This window comes from Pezoporus occidentalis, unplaced genomic scaffold (assembly GCF_034315485.1).
Source record: "Pezoporus occidentalis ecotype Australia unplaced genomic scaffold, CSIRO_AGI_Poc_V1 ctg180, whole genome shotgun sequence".
Taxonomy (NCBI): Eukaryota; Metazoa; Chordata; class Aves; order Psittaciformes; family Psittacidae; genus Pezoporus; species Pezoporus occidentalis.
Window position 1 is genome coordinate 1,045,385 of NW_026913641.1, and position 25,438 is coordinate 1,070,822.

The following is a 25,438-nucleotide window of genomic DNA, read 5'->3' on the forward strand; positions in this document are numbered from 1 at the left end:
CCTACTCTGTAGCTGCAGTCTTGTAGATGCAAACAAGCGTTCACGGGGCATGTATTTTGTATTATACCGCATTGTACACCGCAACTAATAAGCCAAGGAGTCAACAGATGTTAGCTGGGTGTACTATTTCTATAAACCACAAACTTAAGAATGAAAACTATCAATATAATTTAGTATTTGCTAATTTTACTACACTTTTTGTTATGTATATGTAGGGAGGTCATAGGGGTTATTCAATTTGAGTAAAGTTTAAAAACCATATATTTTATGATAAAGGGCCTTTAACTTATGATGGCCAAAGCACTGATATTATATATTTGCTGTAAAGAGAATTATAAGAGTTTTATTTTTCTGATATTAAAAGTTACTTAATAAAGACTCGTTTCCATTAACTTGAATGTTTTGCTCCCTTTGGTTGTCACCTGGAGCAGCCCGTGGAGGCTGGGGATGGGGATAGGGATGGGTGATGACCCTCACCCAAACACCATGGGGGTTTCCCAGTGGTTAATACACTGCAGACCTGGCTTTGTGGCTGAGTGACTTCATGTGCCAGTGGTCCTGCTGCCTGTTAACTTCTGCCTTTACAAAGAAACTGGTGTCTTCCAGAAGGTGTAGCTGCTGCTGGGTGCCATGGTGAGGACCCTGCATTTGAAGTTAGTGCAAGGTAAACTCCTTGTACTCGTGTGTGCGAGCATCGACCAGCAGCAGAAATCACAGAATCTGAGCCTGGTTTGGGTTGAAGCGACCTTAAAGCTCATCCAGTTCCAAACCCTGCTACGGGCAGGGACCCCTTCCACTAGAGCAGCTTGCTCCAAGCCCCTGTGTCCAACCTGCCCTTGAACACTGCCAGGGATGGGGCAGCCACAGCTTCTCTGGGCACCCTGTGCCAGCGCCTCAGCACCCTCACAGCAAAGAGCTTCTGCCTAAGAGCTCATCTCAGTCTCCCCTCTGGCAGGTTCAAGCCATTCCCCTTGGCCTGTCCCTACATCCCTTGTCCCAAGCCCCTCTCCAGCTTTCCTGCAGCCCCTTTAGGCACTGGAGCTGCTCTCAGGTCTCCCCTTCCGGAGCCTTCTCTTCTCCAGGCTGCCCCAGCCCAGCTCTCTCAGCCTGGCTCCAGAGCAGTGCTGCCCCTTTCCAGCTTGTTTGTACCTGCAGGGCAGGGATCAGGAGCTGCCCATGGGCAGAGAGCTCCTTTCTGGCCTGACACAGGAGATCACTCACCCATAGGTGAGCTCCTTCCCAAACTCCCCATTCCAACCCAAAACCCAGCTTCTCCCCGGAGTCCCGATGCATGGGCAGCCTCATCCCAAGGGAAGCATCACCCTTCTACCTGTCAGCGCTACAGCCGATGTTAAGTGTCCTTACAGGACATGGAGAAGGGACCTCTGGTTCCAAGGATGGAGAGGATCTCTGGACGCAGCTCCCTGCCCCAATGCAGCAGCCCCGGTGCTCGCACAAGTGAAGGAACAGCACGAAGCACAAGAGGGGGTTTATTTATTTACTGGTTTTAACACACAGCATCCTGTTGCCAGTCCCTGTGCTGTACCTGCTGCCCCAGTGTGAGACCTGTGGGCAGCAGAGCAGGAGCGCTTGGACCATGGCTGGTTTTCAGGACCCAACAGGAGGTGCTGAGCTCAGGGCCAGCCCGCTCCACTTCCACCCCGAGGGTCACACCACAGCTACTGAGCAACAGCCACAGCACCGACAGCAAACATCCCCAGGGAGCTGGAGAGCTTTCACATCCCTATTCCCACCCTTGCTCCCAACAAAGAGCCAGAGGTTTTCCCAACGCGGGGACCAGGCTATCGGAGCAGGCAGATGCTGCTGCAGCAGAGCAGCGATGGGACCGTGACAGCGATGGTCCTGCGGGGCTTGTGGCTGATGCCAACCCAGCCTCTCAGGAGCCCTCCTGCTGCAGCCCAGCCAAGGGAGCAGCGCGGAGCTGCCGAGCATGAAAGGAAAAGTGCATTTAAAGCTTCCTTTGAACTTCCTATAGGAATAACAGCGTTGGCCTCACTCGGCCGCCCTGGCCCGCCTGCTGGCAGCGGGGCAGCAGCCCGTGCCGGTGCCGAGTGCTTCCCCTTCCGTGGACGAGATTCCTGGTGGGATGAGTCACCCATCACAAGCGCTCCCGAGCATGGAAAAATACCGTTCATGACAGCAGATGGATGGGAAGCGGCGCGTTCTGAGCCCGTGCCCGTCTCATGCAAGGCCGGGGTAACCGGGAGTGCAACCTGCGCTGTAAATAACGCACGTTGGAGGGGCTGGGGCTGAGGATGCTGGTGTTCATCTGGAAGAGATGAGGGTTTAGCTCCTCGCTGTCAGGGGTTTTATGTCTGAGGCCTCTTCCTGCAACAGTAAAACTTCTCCAGGTGAAGTGAATTTAAACACGCTTTGATCTCTTCCCAAGGCATCATTGAAAGACTTTGTTCTCATTAAAAGGGAGTAATCTCCTTTCTGTCCCCTTGAAGAGAATGAACAGATTTGGGGCCATGAGCGCCAGGGAGGTGGCTTTGAGGACCACAAGCTCCATCACCCCCATGTACTCCAGGACTGTGTTTACAGCCGATGCTGAGCCAGGGAGATGCATCCTCCCAAAGCAAAGCAGCCTCAGGTATCTAAGATCTTTGGCCAGGCAGTAACACATGTCAATGCATCCCTGTGCGCTGCCAGCGGGAGCGGCTGCTATCATTTCCCCTACAGAACAACCATAAATTGGTTCCAGACAAAACCTCCCCATCCTGGAGGGAGCTGCTCCCTCCCACAGGTGCCCCTTGCTAAGAAATGGGGAAGGAAGGATGCTTCAACAGGGAGCAAGAACAGATCTGTCCTGACACTGCCGGAGTATCTGAGCACACTGCATCGTGAGCCAGCACGAGAACCAGACAGAGCGAAGCAGGCTCCTTCCAACAACAGAACTAGGGTCAGAAGAGGGGAGGACAGGCAGGAGAAGGCAGCTCATGGCACAAAGGGGACACGATGACTTCCAAAGGCACCATTAGAGCACTCTGTGTGAAGCACAGGGTGCAAAACTCCCTCAGACTGGGGGGAAACAGTGTTGGGAGGGGAGGTACCAATTGGAGGTTACAGAACACTCCCATCCCAAAGGGTGCTCAGGCATTGGAACAGGCTGCCCAGGGCAGGGCTGCAGTCACCGTCCCTGCAAGGGTTCACACAGCTTGGAGACGAGGCCTCAGTGCCATGGGTTAGGGGTGGCCTTGGCAGTGCTGGGAACGGTTGGACTGGATGAGCTTCAAGGGCTTTTCCAACTTAATTCTATGGTTATATGAAACGGGAGATGGACACAACCTGGCATCAGGAGGTCACTCAGCAGCACTGCACTGGAGCAAGGCCATGGAGACGCTGCCAGGGCTGGGCTCAGCCGTGGCCACCCAAACCAGTGCCCCACACTTCTATGGAGAGCTTCCCCCCAACACCTGCATCCAACAGAACCACCCCAGCGCCGGGCGCTGCCCCGGGACATCCCCATCCCTGGTACCTCCCATGGCTGAGACGCAGCGACCAAAGGGGACGGAACCCTCAGGGATGCTCCTGAAGCCGCCAGGTCCCCGGGCCCCCGTAACCCCCGGGGCCGGGGCTCCAGCCCCGCTCCCCGCTCAGAGCCGAGGCTCCGCAGCATGGAGCACTACGGACACCTAGCGGCACCGACCCGGGAGGCACCGCGCAGCGGCCCGGACCCCGCCATGGGGCACGGCCGCGGCCATGGGGCTGCACCGGCCAGGCCTTGGTCACGCCTGTGTCCCATGGGAATGCCGATGGCAGCGCGGTGGGCAGGGGTCTGGCATGGGAGGGGTATCCCCCAACCCCTCGGGCAGCAGAGACCTCTTGACCCGGAGACAAGGCACAACCGTGAAGTGGAAAGGTGCTGCTGGACACCAATGCAGACACAGCACAGACCAGCTCAGGATGGCTTCAGTGGTGCTGGTGCCAGGGGAGCCCCAGCAACCACAGGAGCCACGAGCCCCATGTCCCATAAATTACAGAATCCCAGACTGGTTTGGGTTGGAAGGGAGCTTAAAGCTCCTCCAGCTCCAAACCCTGCCACGGGCAGGGACCCCTTCCACTAGGGCAGCTTGCTCCAAGCCCCTGTGTCCAACCTGGCCTTGAACACTGCCAGGGATGGGGCAGCCACAGCTTCTCTGGGCACCCTGTGCCAGCGCCTCAGCACCCTCACAGCAAAGAGCTTTTGCCTAAGAGCTCATCTCAGTCTCCCCTCGGGCAGGTTAAAGCCATTCCCCTTGGCCTGTCCCTACATCCCTTGTCCCAAGCCCCTCTCCAGGTTTCCTGCAGCCTCTTCAGGCACTGGAGCTGCTCTCAGGTCTCCCCTTCAGGAGCCTTCTCTTCTCCAGGCTGCCCCAGCCCAGCTCTCTCAGCCTGGCTCCAGAGCAGAGCTGCTCCAGCCCTCGCAGCATCTCCATGGCCTCCTCTGGCCTCGCTCCAACAGCTCCACGTCCCTCTTGTGCTGCTGCCCCAGAGCTGGATCAGGACTGCAGGGGGGGTCTCCCCAGAGTGCAGCAGAGGGGCAGGATCCCCTCCCTGAGCTGCTGCTCACGCTCTGGGGGTGCAGCCCAACACACGGGGGTTCTGGACTCAAGCACTCACTGAAGCCAGGTCATGGGGAGCTTCTCCTCACCCAGCACCCCAAGTCCTTCTCCTCAGGCTGCTCCATCCAGTCTCCCCCAGCCTGTGCCTGTGCTGGGGACTGCATTATGGATGGAACTGAACTCCCATGCACAGGACAAATCTCATACCAACACATGCAACTGCAGAGCCCTGGCTCTTGCTCCAAGCCAAAAACACACAGAGCTTGGCTGCTTGCTTAAAGTAAGTAATTTCCATTAATAACACCACCAACAGACCTGTTGTGCTCCACCAGGTTAAACCAGACAGGTACCTGCGTGCCTCTGGTCACCCAGGGATCCTACCACACTGGACACGCACTTGTCTTTGCGTTCAATGCTGGTTGCACCCAAGTATCCACACAGAGGATGCTGAGGAAAGGATGCTCCGAAACCGCAGCCCTGACCCAGCTCCAGACCGTGGCTATCAGCTCTGACAGCCAGACACAAACAGGGTAAACACTCTCCACTGAAGGCAATAAAGAAGCCGAAGACTTGACTCTTTAACCTTTTTTAATCAAAAACATACTCTGTTACAGAATTTCAGGAAAGTTAACTACAGTATATTATCCACAAACTAGGTCTAATGAAAAACATACAGTAAGCTACAAAGGAACTACTGGGAATTCCGTTGACCGCTTATCAAAAGGCAATGGCTGAAAGCAGAAACGCTTAGCTAGGCTTTCGTGCTAAAAAAAAACCTCTCATGGTGAGTTTTGGGTTCTGGTGCTTTCCAGCTCTCAACCCGGCTCAATCAGAGCTTCGTGGTGGTACCAAACTTCACCAAGACACAGGAAAAGGTACCGGAACAGGAAAGCACTGGGTGATTCTGGTGAGCTCGGAAGGCTCAAGTACTGTAAATTTAGGAGTGATGGTACCAAGGTACAACAGCAGCCAACAGTGCCAGAATCTCTTAGGTTTTCACGGGCAGCAGCTCTGCTTTCCACCAGGTCTCACCAAGTGAGAAGCCAGGGCAGCTCCTGGGGACCTCAGCAGCCCCAAACACACGCTCACACCCCCCTGATCCCTTCAGAAACGCTGTCGAGCAGAGCAGAGCATTCTGGAGGTGGTGATGTGACAGAAGAGTACACACAGCACCCATCTCCCCCATGATTGCTGGAGAAATGCTTTCCATTGGTTTCCCTTTCCTGCCCAGGAACAAGGAGATGACTAAACTGCAACAGGGGAAGGAGCGACCAGCTTAGTGCTCATGAGTAACATGCACACCTAAGATAGGGAACTTGCAAATCTCAGTCCCAACCACAGCACTGTGCCCCCCAAAAACCTGCTGCGAGTCATGGAAATGCTCCTGGCATATGCAGGGCCAGGCAAGACTATCGCTTTTAATGTTTATGTCTTTTAAAACAACAAAAAAGAAAGTCACCTCCCAAAAACTGTGTCCTTCTCAATACCTGACAACGAAACATCTCGCAACTTTAGAGCGGATGTGAAGTAGCTTGAGGCCTGACGGGAGGAGGGTGGGGAGGAAAGAGGATTTCTTAGACCAAGCCTGAATCCCACTTAGAGGCAGACCCATCTGGCTCTCTTTTAACTGGCTGCATTAGAGAAGTGACCAGCGAGCCCAGTCACCCTGCGCAGCAGAGTACAGATGCAGGTCAAGGAGACAGTCCTTTCTAAAGCGCTTACTCTTCCAAGAAGAGATTAGAGAGGTGTCAATAAACACCACCACCATGACGTAAACAACATTTGAAGGGTTCAGGGGCAGGAGCTCCCCTATACACACTGGCATTGGAATTGTTTTCAATGGTTCCTAGTAAAAGAACTGAGGCAGTCATTCCTGAGCTACGCAGAGAGGATGCTGTCGTCGTTGGAAGTGTCACAAGAAGATGGTCTCAAAGGTAAGGCACAGGAGTTGGACACAGGTTCAATGACTACTGCTGCTACAGACCTGTTCTGTGGCTGGGAGAGACTGTCTTGTCTCCTCTGTACTTCAGGTCTCCATCTATAAAGCAGCCAGAGCTCTTCCCAGGTCTCCTGTAGGCATAAGCTGTTAATGAAGTGATTTGTATCACAGAGGGGAGTCCAGTTAGTATTCCTGTTAGAACTGAGTAACTTAAAACCATTCCAGCATAAAAGGCTTCCTCTCCTACACCTCTACTCTGTGTTAACTTCAAATGCCCTCGCTTTCAATAACACACAATAACACCGCTTACAATAACACGGCTAAAGCCGGCTAAAGCTTCCGGTGCTAATCGCAGCTCTTCAGTGAAATTACACAGTGACCCACGCACAATGCTGGGCTTGAGGAGCACGTAAGTGAGGGTGAGAAGCACAGGGGTGATTACTTCACCGAGAGAAGTCAGCAGAGCAGGCACAGGCACAGGATCACAAGCAGGAGACTGCTGGTTGAAAAATGTACTTGTTGAGCTCACTGAACCTGAGACATTCAGAGCTGAAGAGATGCGACTCCGACATCCCTGCCTACGGCACGTATGGGGACCGTCACGGCTGTCAAGGAGCTGTAGCTCTTCCTTGAATCTGAGAAAGAGATGTAAATGCAGGACTGTCAGAGATTCAATGTGCTGCTGCTGAAGGGTTTCCAATTCGCTATGTGCTGCCTTCTATGCCTTCTGGTAAGAAATAAAAGCACAGAAATTACATTAAAGGTGTATTAAAAACTATGTCTCTCATTTTGCCCTTCAACAGTTACAGCTGCACCTTATCAGTAATGGCCTGCTGGAGAAGATGAATGCCATCTTTACTGACTTACTTACACAATGTTCAGGTTTCTCATGTGGAGCCTGATTTCTTGGTTCCAATAAACTCATATGACATTATTTTGTTGCTCTATCCTGAACATTCCTGGCCATCTAAATACAACACCAGGGGTACCATTCACTGCAGGTAGAGGCTTAAGGAGATTTGAAAAACATCTGCAAAAAGAGAAGTACTCTTTAACAGCTGAATTCTTTCCGACTGTAATAGAGGCAAGAAAATCAACAACCTTTCCCAGTTTTATCAAAATTTGGCACAATCAAAATGAGAGCAACTGGTACAAAAGGTTTTCTGTGAAGTAGCCATACACAGATCAGTCATCCACCAAGATGAGCACCTTGGAAAACCACTAAGTTAAACAGAGCATAAGCACATGGCCTCCTAACCAAACAAACAGTCTATTACAAGAAATTGATCAGACAGAAGGCACTTCCCAAAACCTGAGGAATCTCGAACCCCACTGTAAGAGCAGGACTGGCAATTCAAAGGGGAGGCTGGCAAGAAGAATGTGTGGTCAGATTTTCATTTCTTCCCCCAGATCAAGTTTTCAGTTGTGGATGAAGTGTTACTGAGCTGCAGGTTAATAAGCTTCTCTGAGGATGTAGTCAGAAGCCTCTAATCACAGTGCTCTTCAAGAAGCTTGCTTTTCAGACAAACTGCATCATTAAGAAAGAGAAATGAAAAAGGTTTTAAACCGAAGGCCTTGAGAAAAGCAAACACTGTTTTTCCAAACACCAAGAAGTTGCTGCAAAGAGGTGAAAAAACCCACCCAACAATGATCTCATTAGAGGCAAGTCTGAAGAAGGCAACACTGTTAATGAAAATACAGACAAAACTCATCCATTTCTGGCTGTTGCTAAGACAGAAACAGTGACTGCTGACTGCCTTCCTAAGAATGTCAGCACACGGGGAAAGCAGCACCTAAGCACTGTGTGTCACAGCCCTAAGCAGATTCCTGAAACTATGCAAGAAACTTGGCAAAAAGCTTCCGAATAATCTCTTCCAAGTCTTCTACTTATGTTAACCACTACAGCTGTGCTGCCAGGTCGGCTCAGAACAGCATGACAGGCAGACCAAACTGGCATGGCTTGAGAGATTTAAGCTGGAGTCTACGTACTTCTAAGCCTGCTTAACTGAGCTCTCTACACATACATGGGAGAAAATAAGGAATTCCTGCTCTCTCCTCAAGCCCCATCAAAGAGCCAAAGCACATACCCTCAGGACACACTTCTATCGAGAAGCAGTGAAAGAAAGAAAAACTGGACTGGCTTCATGGCCAAGAAAAATTCCTACCACTACTGGCTGCTGCTGCTCGTCTTGCAAAGGACATTAATTCATCACTCCAGATCAATGATTTCATGGTGCAAAATTACATAACAGAAGCAAATTAAATTTATAAAAATCAGGGTTTTCATAATTTTATTTATACTATTAGCTAGAGAGAAAGCATACATATTGTATCTGTCATACAGTCAATACATTTGCAGGTTTTTTTCTACTGTAAATTCTCTATACAAAGTCATTGCCAATTGATACGGTCATTGATGGCATAGGGCTTAAAATAACCGAGAGGTATAAAAACAAGTTTGCCATCTTGCCCTGAGTGGAAATGGTGAACAGATACAAAAAACCAAATCCTAAATATTGATGTGTTATTATTATACATGATTTAATGGTATATGCAAGTAAAAAGAATCATGCAACTTTTTAAAATACCTGCCAGGTTTTACTTGAGTAAAATCATAGAAGTCAGTAGTAATTATGAAAATATGTTCCTGCCATTAGGTACTCAATATGCAATTTCAGTGGCAACTTCAGTGGGAGACTGGGTATTTCATGTTAGATCTGAGTGCCAGCACTGAAAGTATCCATTTCCTTTAGTGTTTTAAAACTCATGTGTCAATATAAATAAAAATCTAAAGATATCTTTTTTAAAAACTAGTGAAGGAAAAGCCACGTTTCTTTTCCTTGCTATTTCAGATCAATGCCAACAACGTATGTCTCATCCCTCAATTTTTGGCAGCTTCTATGTTTTAATCTGGAAAAATCATAAGATAGTCAACAAAATAAAGAAGTCTTCTGTTAACCATTGTTCCCTAAAAAGAACACCACAAATCAGTCTGAATTGTAAAGCTGCTATAAGGTAAATGCTTGTAACTACTAGAAGGAATTTTCAGATATAAATATATATATAATATATATTCTGCATACAAAAGGCTCCTGTGAGGCTTATCACCAAGATGCCACAATAGAGAAGGAAAATTTTTGCAGGGAACAAACCCAACACTGTGAAGTCTCTATAAGGCATTTACCTTTCACTTTAAGCCCTGTATTACAACATTTAAGTTCTGAAAATAACTGAAATTCAAATTCCGCATGTTCAGTTTCTTTCTGCTAAGAGCAAGGCGGCAAACGCATTTTTAAAACCTGTTTTAAGAAGATTAAGCAGAACAAAAGTAAAATATATCTTCAGGTTATAAACAGAATTGTATTTTACAATCCACCATCCTCACAATATAATGGCCCACAGCAGTGCAGCACAAGGATCTCAGTCTAAAGGTTGTGGGTCTGCAATAGGCATGGTATGAAGTACTTCATCTAGAAGCTGGAGCGCACGGTGTAAGTGAATTTCAATCCAGCACGGTGTCTCTTTGATGCTCTGCCTTGGGTAATCAGGTCCCCAACCTTTCACAAAACTCATCCTGAGTATGCATAAGCGGCGAAGATCATCTACACCAATTCCAGCAGCAGCTGACAAACCTAAACAGGAGAGGTTTCATCAAGTAAGTGTTCATGGATATGTTCTTCCATTATCTGTTTTAGCCACTCATGTTTGTTTGGGTCTTCCTTCACGTGCAGTTCCCTCTCACCACAACCAAAGCCAATCCATATTTCTAGATCTCTGCTATCACAAATCATAGAATCACAGAATGTTTTGGGTTGGAAAGAACCTTAAGATTGCCCAGTCCCAACTCCCTGCCATGGGCAGGGATGCCTCACACCAGACTGGGTCACCCAAGAATCTCTCCAACCCGGCCCTGAACACTGCCAGGGATGGAACATAGCAATCATTTTGCATTTCTTTTAATTAGTTGTTTTTTCATCATTCTTCAACTTTGAAAGGGTGCTGAAATACTGAATCTCTTATGATAAAGCAGACATTATGAAACCCAGAATCTTACACGATACAATGCATGTAAACCTTATTCAGGAAATACAGTCAGAAAACACTTATTCTTGAGGTTTGCCAAATGTTGCATTTTCAACACAGAACTCAGGCTTACCCCCTGCAAGAAGCTGGATTAACAAATGACACTACTTATATCTAATAAAAAGATTAATAGCTGGCAAACTTCAAATCACACATATGGCTAAGACAAAAAGTTACATACAATCCCCAAATGCCCTCAGTGATTTGTAGGATAGCCAAAAAGAGCCACATGGAATCCAGAAAATGCTATGGCACACAGGAAGAAATTCTTTACTGTGAGGGTGGTGAGGCACTGGAACAAGCTGCCCAGAGAAGTGGTAAATGCTCCATCCCTGGCAGTGTTCAGTGCCAGGTTGGACACAGCCTTGGGTGACAAGGTCTACTGTGAGATGTCCCTGCCCATGGCAGGGGGTTGGAACTACATGATCTTAAGGTCCTTTCCAACCCTAACTATTCCATGATTCTATGATTCTATAAAGCAGCCTGAGACATGGAAGTACTTAATGCTCTTAAAAAGTACTTAGGTACAAGTTCAAGGATCTAGAATTTAGTAATTAAGAAAACTTTACCCCAGAATAACTTAAAAAGAAAAAAAAAAAAAACACAAAAAAAAAACACACCACTAAACACCGTCACACTCTCTTCTTCCTCGTCTCAAGAATCCTAGTATTATGTTTCCCTAAACCTAGACAAGGACTTTGTTGCCCAGTAATTCCATTGTTTTGAACACCATTTTCTTGAGATCAGATCTCAAAGACTATTTTTTCAAAAGCTTTAGTCTAAGCAGCCCCAAAGTATCTTTGTTTAAAGTAACAGGGTACACTATTCCACCTTGCATATAATGTGTTCTCCATTGTACTGCAAAAATTGAAGTGGATCTGCTTATTGTACTCCAAGAAATACAGTAAGTACTTCTTAATAAGCAGTACAATAAGCAGCCACTTCTATATCCAATATTACCTGAAGACTACAGAGTGAAAACTGGTGTGTAGAGAAGGTTAGAAGTGGATGAATACAGAGTGATCACAATGCCACCCAGCCCCATCTTGCCTCAGTCATGCTACCTCACTTGCACTTTACTTGTGCTGTTCTGGGGGCAGCAGGTGGATGGGTGCTGTTAAAAGGGGGAGCTCTGTTATTTATTTTCAGGTAAGGAATAAAGGAGACCAAGCAGTTAATGTACTTACTAATGGCTGGGGCTATTCCACCTACAGAACCTGGTCCAGGGATGTTTCCTGCTACCGCTGCAGCTTGAGCAGCAGCAGCAGCTTGGGCAGTGGCAGCCTGCTGTTGCATCTGACGATGGCACTGGCGCAAGTCAAACACCTTTAAAAAAAAAGAAAATATCAAATTACACAGACTTACAGAAATCAGTGAAATAAAAAATTCCTCACCTCCCATCCCCAATAATCTGGAAAACTCTGCTTTCCCAAAGCAAATCCTACAGTCTCACCATACACTTAGGTAAAGCAAATCTTCCCTTACTAGTTTTATTTCTAACAGATTAAAGCTGATTCTTAAACACTCTTCATGTTACCACACTGGCAATTCCAGAACCTGGCTGAGCTGAGCAGGCTGCAGAAATAGCTTGTGTGGAAGTGACTGCAGGATCAAAGTCTGAAGGATGCTACATGCTGATAAAATACCAACTTTTCAGTTAAATCCCAGTATTTCCACAAAATAGGCATATAAATAAAAATGGAAGCCAGCAATTCCTGCTTAACTTTGTCAGACTTCATTCTTCACTGCTTCACGGAAATATGTTACTGTATTTAAAAGAAACACTGATAATCAATCGGCCTGAGGTTTCAGCAGCTAGATTCTGGGTTGGTAGCATTCTCCATCTTTGTGATCAGGCTTGGCACTAATGTATACAGGAATTCTGTTCTCGTACTAGAAACCTTGTATATAGAGGCTGATGGGGTTTCTTTCACCTTCATTACACAACCTGCCTGCAAAACTGAGGATTAAAAATAAATAACTGCAAACTTCAAGCAGTTTCTCTCTAATTCAAGAATTACTTTTTTTACAAGTGTGACTTGTGCTAAATAAAGTTTCATGTCTGACAGAGGCACCTCCAAGTAGCAATCTGTTGAAAATAATTTGTTTCCATGCAACTTAAGTGGTCCCTGGATCACTTCAGGTTCATGAAGTGGATCACTTTAACACACACTTTACACTCTGCACTTTCCCAACTCTTCTTGCTTTGGAGGTAAAGAAACAGATAACCTATGGTAAAAAATTTAGTAGCAGTTAATTTAAAATTGTAAGGCTAAAAATATAAAAACCCGCTATTAAGACTGTGATGAAATACAAAATCAGTCATTTCTGTAGTAGCTAGATGATGCTTTCATTTTAGAGTAATTTTAAAAACTCAAGAGAGCTGTCAAATGGAAATTTTAGGGCTTTTTTTAAAGGATAATCAAAAACAGTTACATTTATTTCAGTATCTCATTGCTTTCCCAACACATACCAGAACCAAATGCTATTTCCCTCACAATTTTCATCCAGGAACATCAAACTAACCTTTATATATGCACTTGGGTATATCTTGTGAACAGCATCCCCTGGAGCACGCCCTGCTTCTCTATCCAGGTAGTAACTCTGGACGAAGACCGCGTGGTCACTGAGGCATCTAACCCACACGTCACCTTCCCCTTTGCACTCCAGCTGCACTCCCTTACCTATGTGCAACCTTAAAAAGAAAAACAGGTACAATGCACCCATGTACGCATACTATAAATCACACCTTTACTAAATAAGCCTAGGTCTCCAGCAGTCATCTGTGGTGCCTTAACTTACACTCCATTCACCCAAGGATTTCAAATTCTAATTATTATCTGAGGTATAAGTTAGTAGATAGTTACACAAAATCAGTACAGTAAAAAATACTGTAATACCATGCAAATGGTCTACATGAAACAGAATGCAGAAACTGTGATATCTGAGTAGCAGCTACTGCACTCGCTGACAGTACAGAGACAGGATACCAAACACATTCAGCTCTGTTCAGAAGTGGAAAATCACCCACAAGTACTCCAGCACAGAAAGTCACTCAAGTACATACACAAAGCCACATTTTAATGCAGAACTGTTTGCTCATTTGGATCACATTACAGCAATCTAGCATCTTACTTGTCACAATGCAAATCTGTGCTTGTCACAATGCACATTTCTGAAGACATGGAATAATTTTCTTCTTTTTTTGTTTCAAAGAGGGGAAAAAAAAAAAGCTGCAAGATGGCTTCAGTTCTCTGTGATTCCACAAAGCCTAGCACGTGCATGGTGAGAATGAATGAAAATCCAAATAGCTCTCCATCAATGCTTCTTTGCTCCTCTGACAAATCTATATATTGCTACTATTCTCACATCACTCTCTGGTGTGGAGAGCTAATATTCAGCCTGCATACATAATGGCACGGGTTGCTAATTTTATCCCTGACAGCAGAGCCTTTGAGAGCAATGAAAAGCAACGTGCTTCTGCAAAGCACTGAGGGTCTTTGTCACGCAGTTCACATTCTGAATGCCTAACCGCAGTGGCCTAGAAAGATACACTCTGCTGCAGTTAATTCAGTTAAAAGAAACATACCATACTTGTAGTTTGAAAAGGGAGGCATGAACTGAAGGCAGAAACAAAATGTTATCAAATACCACAGACAGCTGGAGCTTTTGAGATGTGCGGATTACCTTGCTCTCTCAATGGCTTCTGTTCTATGCACGTTGGAAAGCTGGCCCAGGCAAAAGCGATCTCCTCCAGAAGGATCCACATACCCATCAACAGTCACGATCGGACAGCTTGAAGGGACCTTAAATGTTTCCCCAACTTGCACGTCCATTTCAAAATAAGCGATTGAACACCAATATTCTGGAGCTAAAGAATATATATGATTAACTGACCAAAATGCACAAAAAAAAACCTATAAACCCATTCCAGATAATCAATTAAGCCTTCTGAAACTGCATTTATCATTCAGAGTATGAGTGTATATTCACATAAGCAAGTTCAGATACACAAAGGCATGTCTGCTAGCACAGAAAAATGCTACATACTACAATGAACAGGGGCTTGTCATTTTTGAGCACACACTGATGTGAAGAGGTTTTGTAGTTAACACCTTACAAGTCTCTGTACAGTTTATAATTCCAGTTAGATTTTGTAAGCCGTCTGCATTCCTGCACCTTCTAACTATTGCCTGATTTTGTTCTTTAACGTAAAGAAGTAATACATTGTATGAAACCCAAAACTTTGGGTTTCATACATTGTATGAAACTCAAGTAAGTGAGGAAACCTGACAAAACACCAAGTAACTTCATATACATATACCAGCTGCTTGTGTGCTACCTGGGAGCAATTGGCTTGTCAAGCCTTCCACACAGCTTACTGTGTTTGCTTTCAAGTGTTAAGAGTTTTTCTCTTCAGACATACTAAAACCTAAAGTTGGCATAAGCTGAAGTCGCTGGAGATTTTGGGGACTCAGCCCCTTTGCTGACTACAAGGCCACATTTCCACAAAAGGCTAACACAGCAGTTTGCAGGGGAGGACAAAGAGAATTAGCACTACAATGACCTCAAAACAGGATAAGCAGAAAAGGACCTAAACACAACAGCCTGATAAGCCAGGAGCAAAAGACCATCTCCAGGGCCTTGACAGGTATTCATTCCTTACAAAGAGCTGCACACCTACTCTCCTGAAGAAATTGTTGTTCTGGTTTTATTAGGAAAGAATAAACCAAGGTGCCTGAATTCCTTTAAATTATTTTATCTTCAAATGAATACTCATGTCTCCAAGGGTGAAACCAATAGCTCAATCAGCAGGGTGAAAGAGACATACTAAATAAAATAAAACACAATTTAGCTACAGTTAAGTTCAGCCAGCAGTTATTACAGTTTTATTTATGGTACTGATTTAGTCACTTTTCAATGAACAAACAATTTAAAATTTCAAGCTCTTCACCTATGCAGCTTTCCTGCACAGCAACAGCTTTGCTGTTGCTAAAAACAGAGTATCACCTTGTACCTGCAATGGAGCTAGCTTGTACTGCAAGACAAGACCTCCTTGGTTCCATGAACTGCTACATTAATGAAGACTCCTGGAAAGAGCAAGGCCCTACACAGAGGCCCAAAGAGGAACTTGAGCACCAAAATGCAAGGACAATACCTATCTTTCAGTCTATCTGGCTGTGAAGATAGACTTCTAGATCATAGATGAGAGAGGGCTCTGGCATGACCTAAGGTCCATGATGGTCCTAAGCAAGCAGAAAGTACAACTTCAGGCACCCTGCAAAGGTTATGATCAAGGATATTCAGAGCTCAGACACCTCCAATACAGGTTTGAGGACTGCAGTTCTTGACTTAGGCATCTAAACTGAATTCAGTTTGCAGCTTATGTCACCATTCCAAAAGAGACATCTGAATTCAAAAGACCACAAAACAGGTTTTTTTCCTTCCTTCCCTTTTGAATATATATCTCAAATTTTAGAGTATTTGATACAAAAAATACCCAAACAAATACACAAAGAAAAAAATCAACAGACTCAAACCAGAAAGTTACTAGCTTCCACAGCATTAGCATTACATGTTAGATTTTACTCACCAGGATGATTTGATATAGGAGGCTGGAATGCAAGTTCATTGTGAACTGGCCCTTTAAGAGAAAACATGCAATTTGTTTTACATAAGAAAAAGCAAGGTTTTCTTTCTTAACTTGTTTTCCTATAAAAAGACACCTGTGAGGATGCCAGATGTTACAAATCCCAGTAGTTTCTGAATCAACTGGCCAAATCTGACCAGGGATAAAATGCTCACAAAAGAATTACTCTCTTAGTGGTTTCCTAAAAATCTGGGAGTAGAGCAAAGAGCTCCATTAGTATCCCAGGAGGAAAGACTCCATGCTGCTCAAGACAGAACCAGCTCCAGGAGAGAGCAGAAACCAGATGTAACACAGAGATGTAATAGAAATAGGACCTAAGCCCCACATCTGCCCTCAAGTTAGTCAAGGAGAAAACCATTGTATAGAGGCACGTGATATAAATCTGTCAGAAACCATCACAGAACAAATTGCCTAGCATGCTGTGGGCTTGACCATGAGAAACACTCCCCGAAGATGGACAGAAACCCAAGAGAACTCATTTTCTAAAGACAAAAATACTGAATACAGTCTTGGTCAGTTTATTCTCTCCACTTTCAAAACCTAAAAGTCCCTTTCAGGCAGCGGAGAACAAGAAAAAAAAAGACTTAAACATAGTATTATAAGTAACAGTAGCTTTTGCAACAAGATGTCAAAACAGGCACAACGCTGGTAGGTGTCAAAACATGCAACTCTCTCAAGTGAGAAACGGCAGCAGCCAAGAAAAGCTCTATGCGGTATCACTAGCCAGTTACAAATATTAATTATAGAAAGATCATGCACTGAGGAGTATTTATAGAGTATCTATAGCACCACTGAAGTTTTTACATCCTGGTACTTCTGACAAATACAAGATAAATGAAGTGGGATCCTAACAGAACAATTAACTTCACCATACCTAAACCACAATTTTTGTGATAGATAGAAGGTGAGAAGTCTTTCTGACATTAACTTACCATGTATTCTCCCCTCCACTAACAAATACTGCTGCAAACAGCTGATCCGGTTCAGTACTGTATTAGGAAATAAGGAATTGCTCTACCTTTTTGCCACAAAATTTAGAAAAACTTGTATTTGGGTGGGGATTTTTTGCACTATACTCTGTCTAAGGCATATACTGTGCTAGACACTTGCCCTAAAAGTTTTATCGCTATTTTTTTCCATGACCTCCTGCACCTTACAACAAGCTGTTGTGGTCCTACTTCAGATAAAAAATCATTCTCAAGTTTGTGTGCCAAATGTAGCTATCAATCAGGCTGTGTTAAGACCATGCTTTACTACATGAGCTTTAGCAAAGTTCTTTCACACTGGCTAGTATACACGGACACAGGTCATTCAACGCTTTAATGCAGATTGCTACATCATTAAGACTTTACTTCAAAATTTCTAGAAAATAAACACAGCTGGGACCTTTCAAGTATTGAAAGAAAAATACCCAAACACCACATTCTGCATCAACTTCATCTGTCACAAAAGAAATATTTACTATTAGACTGCAAAGCTTTAGAATCAGAGGTTTAGAAAGGAAACTCCAGTTTTTCTCAGGTACAGTAAGACATCTATAACACAGACGGTACCAGTATACCTATCTGAATTTCTGATCTCTGCTGCTTTACCAGAGGAAAGTCTATCAAGCTCTTACATTTAACCATCAGAATATACTAAACACAGTAATGGTAGTTCTGTAACAACAACAACAACAAAGGATTTGGGGGTAAAGAATCATCACAAATGAGCCCCCACCATTCAACAAAACTGGAAACAAAGCAAGTGATGTGAAAATCTGCACTACTTACAGTAATGTCCAGGATGCATAGGTGGATGATGCTGAAGATGGCCATTCTGGTGGTGAGGTATGGTAGGTGTGTAGGCTGCTGTCCGACTTCCGGTCCAAGTTGTAGTACTATCTAGAAAAAGAAAGGAGTGGTTGGTTTTTAAGGAAGCTTTTCTGCATCTCACTTCTAATCCTCTATTTCTCCTCAATATTTGGAAACCGGTTTTAGAAAACTAAGAAGAGTGCACATATGTATATACTCACTGTGATGGTAAGTAGCTGGCTGAGCTGTAAACCCATTCTGCTGAGTTCCTGGCTGAGGCCCTGAAGCAATCTGTAAGAGTCCATCACTATGGCTACCTGTCAATATACTGGTAGGTTGACCTGGTAAAAGAACACACTACCTATTCATGAACGTTCCAAAATTTTAATTAAGAAGAGCTCAGCACTACTGGGTAGGAAAATACACTCAACTAAGGGCACTGCAAGACACAGTTCCTACAAGTTTGGTTCAGTATTTTTTTCCACCCACCGGCGTGTCTTAGGAAACTTGAAGCAAGATGCTCTGCATTAGCTAATTTTGACTGACACCCTTAATATTCTAGCAGTAGAAGTATGCAGACAACTCTGTTCATCAACCGTATCTTTGTTCCGTTCACACCTCATTTTCCAGTTTGAAAGGAAAGAAGAAGAGATGTCACAGTTTTATTGAATAACATCGCTGGAGCAGATCTGGTATGAATCCAAACAGGCCAGCAGTAGGTCCAATCAGTTGCTTATTTCCAGGATGTTGTAACTACTGTTCCTAAGGAGGACACTCACTTAAATTTATGTGCCTCCAAAACATACTGAACAGTATTTTAGTTTTAAAAACAGTGCTTGAACAGAGCTGCACACATCACTGGGCTGTTTCTGAGAAAGCTTCTGGGATTCTTTTTCTCCCAGATAAACATTTCAAGAATTAACTAAGATTTAAAGTAAAACTACAGATATTTTAGAACAGGTTAACAGAATTTGATCTTAGAAGGCTTCAGCTCAGCCATTAATACTAAACTGGTCAGCAGTTTCACAAGTACATTTGCACTCTCTCAAACTGGTGTAGCTAGCAGAATTTAACACATTGAAAACTTGAACTAAAACCTAAAAAAACAAGCTTTTTTTTATTTTCCTGTCCACTGGGCTCCAACAATTACAGCACCGATGAGAAACAGTTACTGACTATAAACTGTTGTGCAAAGGCAATACAATTAAACTGCCCATCCTTTTTTCTCTTCTGGAGACAAATAGACATTGTATCTCAAACTTGGCAAAACCATCTGCAGCTTTAGCAGAAAAGTAGTCAGCAAAGATTAGAAACATTATCAAAACACTATTGAAAAAATAAAATTTGATAACATGAAATCCACACATTTTTTATACTGAAGTGACAAAGAGCACATGAAACCACTCCAAACTCCCTGGTTTCCCTACATTAGAGCTGCAGGACACTGTACGTAACTGCTTTACTGTCCTGCTGGAGTGAAGAGTGAGGTTTGATGTTGGTAAACCAGACTCTTCCACTTGTACCAAATAACACAGAAAATTAACAAAAACTTTGACACAGCTCTCCAACAGACTCATGACAATATCAATTAGGGCTGCCACTCTGGTAGTACAGTGGGCCATTACAAAAATAATAAAGTTAAAACTGGAAGACTTATTCTGTCAGCCGTGGAACAACGAAGAATTGTCTGAAAACCCCTTGATATTGCCACTTAACACTGTATTTGCTTGTTCCATTTGCTGTTGCAATAAAATAATAAAATTCTTCCATTCCTACAGCAGTTATTCCAATAACAGCCATAATGTTCTGTCAGCAGGCAATTGTTCTTTTAATGTAGTATCACTGAACCACTGGCGTATCCAAAACAGTCTTGTTACACTCATGCAATGTCAGTCTCACTGAAAAAAGACTGGGTTATCAGGAAAAGTTACTCATATTATGCTCCAAGTTAAAACCTTATGTTAATACTTAAGAGACTGCCTAGATTGTAATGCCACACACTTTCCCAGCATAGTGTAGCAAAAGTACGGTTCTGATGCAATATCTACTCTGGCAAAAAAACAGCAGTTATCTTAGAGCTGTCACATTTTCACAGTTTAATATTTCATATAATCTCTAGGATCTTACTTGTTGAAGCCACAGGAATGTTGGGAAAATTAGTGGTGCTGGTAGTGCTAGCCTCAGTAGGAGCTAACATGGCTGGGGTGCTATAAGGCTCGTTAGATGCCCTGTTACTTGGTGGATGCTGGATGGTCTGGACTGAATGGCCTTCTGCAGAAGACAGCGATGGCTGCCCCTCATAGTCATGAACGTATTCATCTTTCACCAGCATGCTTGATGGAGCTGTAAAGAAGCAAATGGTTAAACTTGCAAAGCAAATCTATTTTCAGGATTTAACTATAAATCGCACTACTGCTTTCAAGCAATGCTATTAAAGCTACTGGGGAGGAGGATTTAACCTATCTAAACATTGCTAAAGCACTCCTCTAAACTGCAAATAAACAAGGCAGCAGCAGGAAATTTTGAAGCATTAACTGGATGGAAGAGCGAACTGTTCATTTTGCTGACTGCTCTCAATCAAGTTTAGTCCCTCAGTAGTAAATTCCAACAACATTTTGTTTTCCAGTCCATCACTGTGTGATTTGACATGGTTAATAAAAGAGAAAAACATGCTTTTTGTCAGGCACCTAAACATGAGTCAATGCAGTAGCTAACAAACCAATTCCTATTATAAGAATATATATAAAGCTCCTATGATAAACGTAATTCATGAAAACAGCACATAAAAAACTTCACACATCCCTTAAGTAATTTTATGCAACTCCCATCCAAATTGACTAGAAACATCAAATTCACATCCAAAGACAACATAACACTACTCTGTATTTAACAGTGTAGACACTAATTTAGAATATTCCACATACAGTGTAAGGAAATTACTACCACAACCACAAGAAGAATTTATTTCCATCTATCCCACTAAGCACGTTCAGGTAAAACTCTTATACTACATTAGCTCCCATGCTCGTTTTTCAAGCAGCCTTAAATATATTAAAATTTGACAGTAATTTTCTGTTTCCTGCTGCAAAAAAGAGTAGCAAGACAAGGGAACACTTACTACGTATTTAACTAACAGCTACTAAGCTCTGATTCTGCACACAAGGATCATTTTTCAGAAGACACAAGTAACATGCAAATCAGCAGAGATGAGTATGCAACTTAAAGCTTGCGAAGTTTACAGTCTGTTGTGTTGTTTGGAAGCTTTTTAAGTCATTTTTCATAGAATGACAGAATGGTCAGGGCTGGAAAGGACCTTAAGATCATCCAGTTCCAACCCTCCTGCCATGGGCAGGGACACTTCACACTAAACCATGTAGCCCAAGGCTCTGTCCAACCTGGCCCTGAACACTGCCAGGGATGGAGCATTCACAACCTCCCTGGGCAACCCATTCCAGTGCCTCAGCACTCTCACAGGGAAAAACTTCTTCCTTATATCTAACCTAAACTTCCCCTTTTTAGGTTTGAACCTGTTAATTCTTGTCTTATCACTGCAGTACCTGATGAGTATTTTCCTTGATTACTTCTAATAATGTGCTAAAAACATAGGTTTCCTTCTCTACCAATTTATTCTGGGAGGAGAAAAAAAAAAAATTGGATTTGGAATAAAGCAGCTGTACAACCTCAGATTTCTGAATAATATTCTTTTGACATTTAACATCAAATTTCCCTCAAGTTTCAGGGAGACCAAAAATATCAGACTGCTTCGTTCAACTGCATATTAATTACAGAATTTCCACTATTTTCTTGTTAAACTGCTTACTAGATCATAAGCATCTGTTATTCCGAATTCAATTACTTAGCCTATTATACACATGTGCACACATTCTTGTGTGTTCAATGCTGCTAGTTAAAAAAAAAATGCGGTTTTTGATTTTTTTATTTTTTCCTCAGTGTTTTTAGGTTGAGGCAATGAAAACAGAACACAACAACAAGTTGCACTGAAACCTCAATTTAAAGAATTTGTCAATACTTTCCTCTCATATGCTACTTTGTTGATTTTCCAAAACCAAAGAGACAAATGCATTTCCATCTGCTCTCTATACTCCCTCCCAGGAAGATGCACAGGAATAAACTGTGTATATGCTGAAGAGTTTAACACAGTTTGTGCCCACAGAAATGCAACAGTAAGCAGAACTACTTACCAGAACTCTGTAGTGTCAGTCCTGAGAGATCTTTATCAAGAAAAAGAAAAGAGGGTGTGGAGGATTATACAGAGATCTTCAAGAGTGTTTGAACATTAAGTTTATCAGCTTTTACAAACCAGTCCTAGAGACTCTACATATTCTACCCCCTCTATCACAACACAAGTCTCAATGGTAAGTTATTCACAGGATACACATTAACTTTAAGAACTGTGTGCAAAGCCAATAGAAAAGCTGACACAAAAGCCAGAAACTGCTTTTTCAAACAGAAACTGGTTTTTTTTTCTGAATAAAGGTAAAAGAAAAATTCCATTAAGAAGATGGGCAAGAGCATGAGCATAATTTATCATTAGATCGTTAAAAGTTAATGTTTCTAACTTAGGCCTGTATTTTCTACACTCAAAAGGAAAACATTTTACATTTTATTTGCACATTTTAGGTCAAGAGGTTACTTACCAATGCCAGGCGATACTACACGCTCATAATGGTAAGGATTTACACAGACACTGTCACATTTTAAGTCAAAAGCATACTGACAATATTTAACATGCTTGAGTTCATTTTTATGAAGATCAGGCCACCTCCAAAGACGAGCATAAATCACATGAGGGAATCCCTTGCGACCAGCCACCTAAAAAGTTAGACACAAAAGCTGATTTGGAAAGTTGCAAGACATCTCACTTTACTTAGTAAGGAACAAACCTGGAAGAGGATGAACATCACCACAACCTCTCTCCATCACCAAAATAAGAAAGAAAAAAGGTATTGCACAGTTTACCCAAGTTCTTCAAGAGAAATAAACTTCTGTTAGGGTTTTGCTATGGTTAAGTCAACACTGTGATTCTTAAAGAAAAAATACTCAATACAAAACGGCAGAAGCAGAATCTGTGCTTAGTGTAGTACATACGGTCACCTTCCCCACCGTGGATGATTAACAGAGTTTTGCCCCACAAGAGGAACAAGGCACTAGGCTACACTATAAAGGATTTACAAGTAGAAGAATGCCAATCCATTATACTGAAAAAAAAAAAAAAAAATAATGCCTTAGGGTAGACAGAGAGCTAACCAGCAAACATGACATCTGTTCCAGAACAAGCAAATCACAACCCAAACTATACAGGTACTGAGCAATGGCGATATAAGGCTAACAAAAATCCTCAGTGCAGACTCCTTGGAGTACCTTAGCACGGGATCATAGGTCTGTCTTCCAACTGCTGACCAACACAGAGCTAACAGAAGCTTCTAGTGAAAATACCAGGATAAGCAGCCGCATTTATTATGTGACCCTGCTTTTTACTGCCACACACACTCGTTTAGAACAGCTGATCCAACACCCTCTGCTTTTGAAAAAAGAAAAATTAATCAACTACTGATGCAGTCCAGAGCTCCAGTCACAAAACATGACTACAAAGCAGGGATGCCGGAGGACAGCTAGTATTCCTCAACATTCTAGGATCCTGAGTCGCTCACTCTTGTTCCAGCTTCACTAGGAGGAAAGCATCTGATTTTCACTGGTACTAACCTGAAGCCTCCCATCCAGCGTTCTCTGTATTGTAACACACTTGCTAGGATGAGCTCCATTTGTGGTTATAGCTGTAATCAAAGAATCCAATTCATCTTTTTTCTCCTTTAGCTTTTTAACTAAACTTTCAATTGCGCGTTTTGCAAAAGTTTCACTCTCTCCACCTTGTCGATGGCACATCAAGCTGTGAACAATGCTCAGACAAGCATCATTACTTGTTGGTGTGTTAGTAATAGACATATTGTCCATTTGTCACAGCTTTTGCTTTCAGATCAGATGTCAGTTTTGGGGGCTGTTCTGATTTTGAAGCTGATGATCCAAGTTAAGTGTTAGATGTACTGTCTCTTGGTAAAACCTAGGAGGAAAAAATATCTACATTAGAATTGTTTTTAACAAACTGCAGATCATGTTTCTAAGGAAGTCTGTGGCTTTTTGCTTCTTTTATTTTCAAGCTAAGTGCAGGATATTAAAAGCACATGAAAAAAAAAAACAAAAAACTGCACTGCTTGTCCCATAACAGCTAAAACATGCTTAAGACACTGCTTGCATAGTTTAATATATAAGATTATTTTTTCCCCTAGTAACATAAAGGTTATAGTTTATATACATGTACATATAGTATGTACATATAGAAAGGTAGGGATTATTAGATGAACAGGCTCTGAACCAAGAAAAGGAGAAGAGTGACAATGATTTCCTATGTTTTATAATGATAGGATAAGACCAAGTGAAAATGCTGACTGTAACTCAAGGAGCATAGGTTTAAACAAAATTTGAACAGTGAAGAAGCATGAATGTACACCAAAAATCTATCTGTCATCTTCATTTAATAATCCTCTTCAAATAGTTCAGCTACATTCTGACCTCAGACTGAGATTTGTCTTTGCTAATCACAAAGAAAAAAAAAAACAACTCTATCTGGCCATTAGCTCAATACACATTTATGACAACTAGTATTGTGTGTATCTTTATGTAAGAAAAACCCAGCTGGCACATTTGTCTTTACTTGTTTGCATCCAGCTTCTTCTGGATCAAGAAAAACCAACTGAGGTCACTTAAAAAGCACTTCCAAATGTCTCAAACTGAACTGCCTTAACTGCACCAAACAGAAGATGAGAACCAAGTACCTCCTCACACATTTGGCCTTTAAACTCCATTTGTTAAGAACCTGCAGTGGTTTCTGGTCATTAAGTCATTCTTCTCAAAGACAGAAGACCTCATACTTTTGAAGTGTCCTTTAATTCACAAATCAGAAGAAGAGCTGGCCTGATTTTCTCAATTCTGAATGAGCTAATTACTATGCTTTATTCAGAAATATGAGACAGCAAGGTTTGGGCACTCACAGAAAAGGAGTCTAATGCTGTCAAAAAGCTGCTTTGGGTCTTTTTGCAGCTTTGACTTGACGTAGTCATCCAGTAACATCATTCTACCAACTATGCAGTCTGCCTTTAAGACACTGGCAGCAAATACACCAAAATGATTTTACTATATTTACATTTCTTGAGTAAGCTTAAAATATAAGCCTTGCTGAAAATAACATGTTCTCTTCAGTGTAAATAAAATCTTACTTCAACAGTTAAAGAAAAATGCTCAGGCACATTATCTGAGGAACATATCCAGACAAAGTCCTGTTACTGCACTGGAATTTTCCATGTTAATAGAGGTATAGTAGTAACAGCTATTT

The 25,438-nt window shown here is 43.0% G+C and overlaps 1 protein-coding gene and 1 long non-coding RNA gene across 5 annotated transcripts; both read right to left on the reverse strand.

Annotated features, from left to right (window-relative positions):
• Positions 1 to 5,135: 5,135 nt before the first annotated feature.
• On the reverse strand, positions 5,136 to 24,629 carry SMAD4 (SMAD family member 4). 4 transcript variants are annotated; one of them, XM_062615399.1, is made up of 11 exons: positions 23,755 to 24,627; positions 22,689 to 22,863; positions 22,233 to 22,262; positions 20,158 to 20,373; positions 18,252 to 18,347; positions 18,010 to 18,120; positions 16,181 to 16,231; positions 14,275 to 14,458; positions 13,114 to 13,282; positions 11,775 to 11,913; positions 5,136 to 10,136 (listed from the first exon to the last, which is right to left on the reverse strand). In XM_062615399.1, exons 1-11 carry the CDS (start codon positions 24,001 to 24,003, stop codon positions 9,925 to 9,927), a joined length of 1,632 nt encoding a protein of 543 aa, XP_062471383.1. In that variant the 5' UTR covers positions 24,004 to 24,627; the 3' UTR covers positions 5,136 to 9,924. The 4 variants fall into 4 exon arrangements, with proteins under 4 accessions (XP_062471383.1, XP_062471382.1, XP_062471384.1 ...); XM_062615398.1 differs by having other exon boundaries at positions 18,252 to 18,371; positions 23,755 to 24,626; XM_062615400.1 differs by lacking the exon at positions 22,233 to 22,262 and having other exon boundaries at positions 18,252 to 18,371; positions 23,755 to 24,629.
• On the reverse strand, positions 12,430 to 13,107 carry LOC134162000 (uncharacterized). The gene is made up of 2 exons (XR_009964159.1): positions 12,766 to 13,107; positions 12,430 to 12,724 (listed from the first exon to the last, which is right to left on the reverse strand). It is a non-coding gene; the product is annotated as an uncharacterized LOC134162000 (long non-coding RNA).
• Positions 24,630 to 25,438: the final 809 nt, after the last annotated feature.

Bases quoted from the DNA above. Each gene is read 5' to 3' on its own strand.
- SMAD4 (XM_062615398.1), bottom strand. From the start codon at position 24,003: ATGGACAATATGTCTATTACTAACACACCAACAAGTAATGATGCTTGT. The intron at 22,263-22,688 runs GTAAGTAACCTC...TTCTTGATAAAG, and splicing joins TGTAGTATCGCCTGGCATTG to ATCTCTCAGGACTGACACTA. The intron at 18,121-18,251 runs GTGAGTATATAC...TTCTTTTTCTAG, and splicing joins GCCAGCTACTTACCATCACA to ATAGTACTACAACTTGGACC.